This window comes from Mercurialis annua, linkage group LG8 (assembly GCF_937616625.2).
Source record: "Mercurialis annua linkage group LG8, ddMerAnnu1.2, whole genome shotgun sequence".
Lineage (NCBI taxonomy): Eukaryota > Viridiplantae > Streptophyta > Magnoliopsida > Malpighiales > Euphorbiaceae > Mercurialis > Mercurialis annua.
This window is the reverse complement of record NC_065577.1, coordinates 24,233,348-24,235,731: the sequence shown is the minus strand read 5'-3', so window position 1 is coordinate 24,235,731 and position 2,384 is coordinate 24,233,348. Positions and strand designations below refer to the sequence as shown.

The 2,384-nt window shown below is 35.4% G+C and overlaps 1 protein-coding gene across 1 annotated transcript; it reads left to right on the top strand.

Annotated features, from left to right (window-relative positions):
- Window positions 1-1,235: 1,235 nt before the first annotated feature.
- Window positions 1,236-2,170, top strand: LOC126662250 (uncharacterized). The gene is made up of 2 exons (XM_050356173.2): window positions 1,236-1,909; window positions 2,011-2,170. The coding sequence occupies exons 1-2, from the start codon at window positions 1,309-1,311 to the stop codon at window positions 2,022-2,024; spliced, it is 615 nt and encodes a 204-aa protein (XP_050212130.1). The 5' UTR covers window positions 1,236-1,308; the 3' UTR covers window positions 2,025-2,170.
- The last annotated feature ends 214 nt before the right edge of the window (window positions 2,171-2,384 follow it).

The window sequence follows — 2,384 nt, the reverse complement described above, 5'->3', positions numbered from 1 at the left end:
ATTATGTTGTCATCAACGGAATATGCGGAAAAAGTGAAACCCGAGAAAAAAAAATATTTTTTTTTCTGTAAAAACCGAAATGCTGAAAAAGGGGTTTTACACCCGGGAAAAAGTTTCCGACTCGGAAAAAAAAAAAAAAAAAAAAAAAAACGTAAAAGAAAAATAATTTTTTTTTTCGAGGATCAGCGATCGGTTGAGGCTTTCGGAGGTTCTAGGACGATTCCTCTATACCTAAAGAAAGCAGATATTACATAGTGAATGATTAGAGAATAATTTCCGAGATATGTAATAGTTTGCTCATTCTTTTGTGGCTAAAGAATGAGACCTAGGAAGTCCATGATCATACATGTGTGATTGCATGATTAATTTTAGCTTTAATATGTATGAGATGCATGCTAAAATGTATTGTGTGTTTAGTGAGATCTGAATAACTTAAAACCCTAAGAAATCTTCCTAAAAGTTAAAAGATTAAGTTTATATTGATTAATCATTAAATTGTTTATCAATGGCTCTCCATTGGAGCAATAAACTAACACGCTTTGAGTTATCATCTTGTCGGCTATGGATACATAGGGGTGAGATGATATCGTCAAGAGATGTTGTTGAGTTTATTGTTAAGCATGAGATGTTACGGGTGTAGTCAATATAATATACGGCGAGAAAGGCAATTAGGCGTACCTGAGTCGTATATTATTCAAATCGATACATCTTAGTAGATTCAATGGGTTAAACTTAACTAATGTGGAAACCTAAGAATAGCATTAAGTACTTGAGGGTGAAAGCATTAGGAGCCGGAAATGATTGAACCTCATATGAGATATGATGAACAAGTAATTGTTCACTTATATATCATTTTGATCCCAAGAATAGCATTAAGTACTTGAGGGAAAGATAAATGAATATAAGAATTCAATCACCCACTTGAAATCTTTTCCAACAAAGATTCACGTTTCCTATTTTGGAAGTGTAGGATTCAAAAAAGATAGTGGGAGGCCATTTTGATAAAGACCAAATCATTATGGTTAAATATACAAAAATAACACGAATACTAATTAGAGATCTTTGCTATCCATAGGTTGATAAGATAAGATGAAATCGAATCCATTAAGTAGCATTCTCGACAATGATCGACTAGTGGGTCCTAACTTTGTTGATTGGTTAAGAAATCTCAAAATAGTTCTTGCAAGTGAACACATAGCATATGTTCTTGAGGCAAATGCTCTGGGACCATTGCCGATTGAGGCATCTCCTGAGGAACATGAGGCATTGCGCAAGTGGAAGTTAGATGACGAACAAGCCAAGTGCTACATGTTGGCATCTATGAATAACGAGTTGCAAAAGCAACACGAGAAATATCCGGGAGCCCGCGAAATATTGTTTCACTTACAAGAGTTGTATGGTGAATCAAGTCGTTCTGCTAGATATGAGATATCTAAGCAATTATTTCGAGCAAAGCTCTCAGAGGGAAAGGATGTTGGAGAACATGTGAACATGATGATTCGATGTATCGAACGTCTAGAGGGTCTAGATTTCATCATGGACTTCAATCTCCAAACGGATATGATCCTTCAATCCCTTCCGGATTCGTATGGTAATTTCATCACGAATTACTATATGAATCGGATAGAATGTACACTTGCCGAGTTATCAAGCATGTTGATAACTGCTCAAAAGAACAATGTTAAGGGAAAGGAAGTTTCTCTTGTGGTTGCTTCTTCTAGTAAGACTAAGAAGAAGAAAACTAAGAAGAATGTTTTGAAGGCCCAAAAGGCCATTGCAAAAAGGAAGCGCACCTCAGAGAACAAAGGAAAGTGTTTCTTTTGCGAGGGCGAGGGACATTGGAAACGAAATTGCCCCAAGTATAAGGAATTTAAGGGCAAGAACAAGAAGAATGAAAATCCCGGTGAGGGTATGTCTATTTCTTGTTCTTTCAATTCCAATAACGATAGCTCGTCCAAAGCTTGGGTATTAGATACCGGAGCTAGTTCTCACATTTGTTCATCCTTACAGGATCTAGCAAATGAGAGGAAGTTGGACAAGGATGAAGTGATCTTGAAGCTTGGAAATAACGCAAGTGTTGCGGCTAAAGCTATAGGATCGTCTTCTATTTTGTTGTATAAGCATGTTTTGTATTTGAACAATGTTTTGTACTTACCGAACGCTTATAGAAATATCATGTCTATTTCTTGTATGACAAGATTAGGATATAATTTTCTATTTACAAAGGATGTTTGTAAAATTATCTATAATAATGCAATCGTTGGTTATGGTTATGTACAAAATGGTCTTTATTGTATAAATGAAGATGCTCGTAATACAAATAATGTTATAGAAATAAATACCGTAAGTAATCAAACCTCGAAACAACTTTGGCACTTACGATT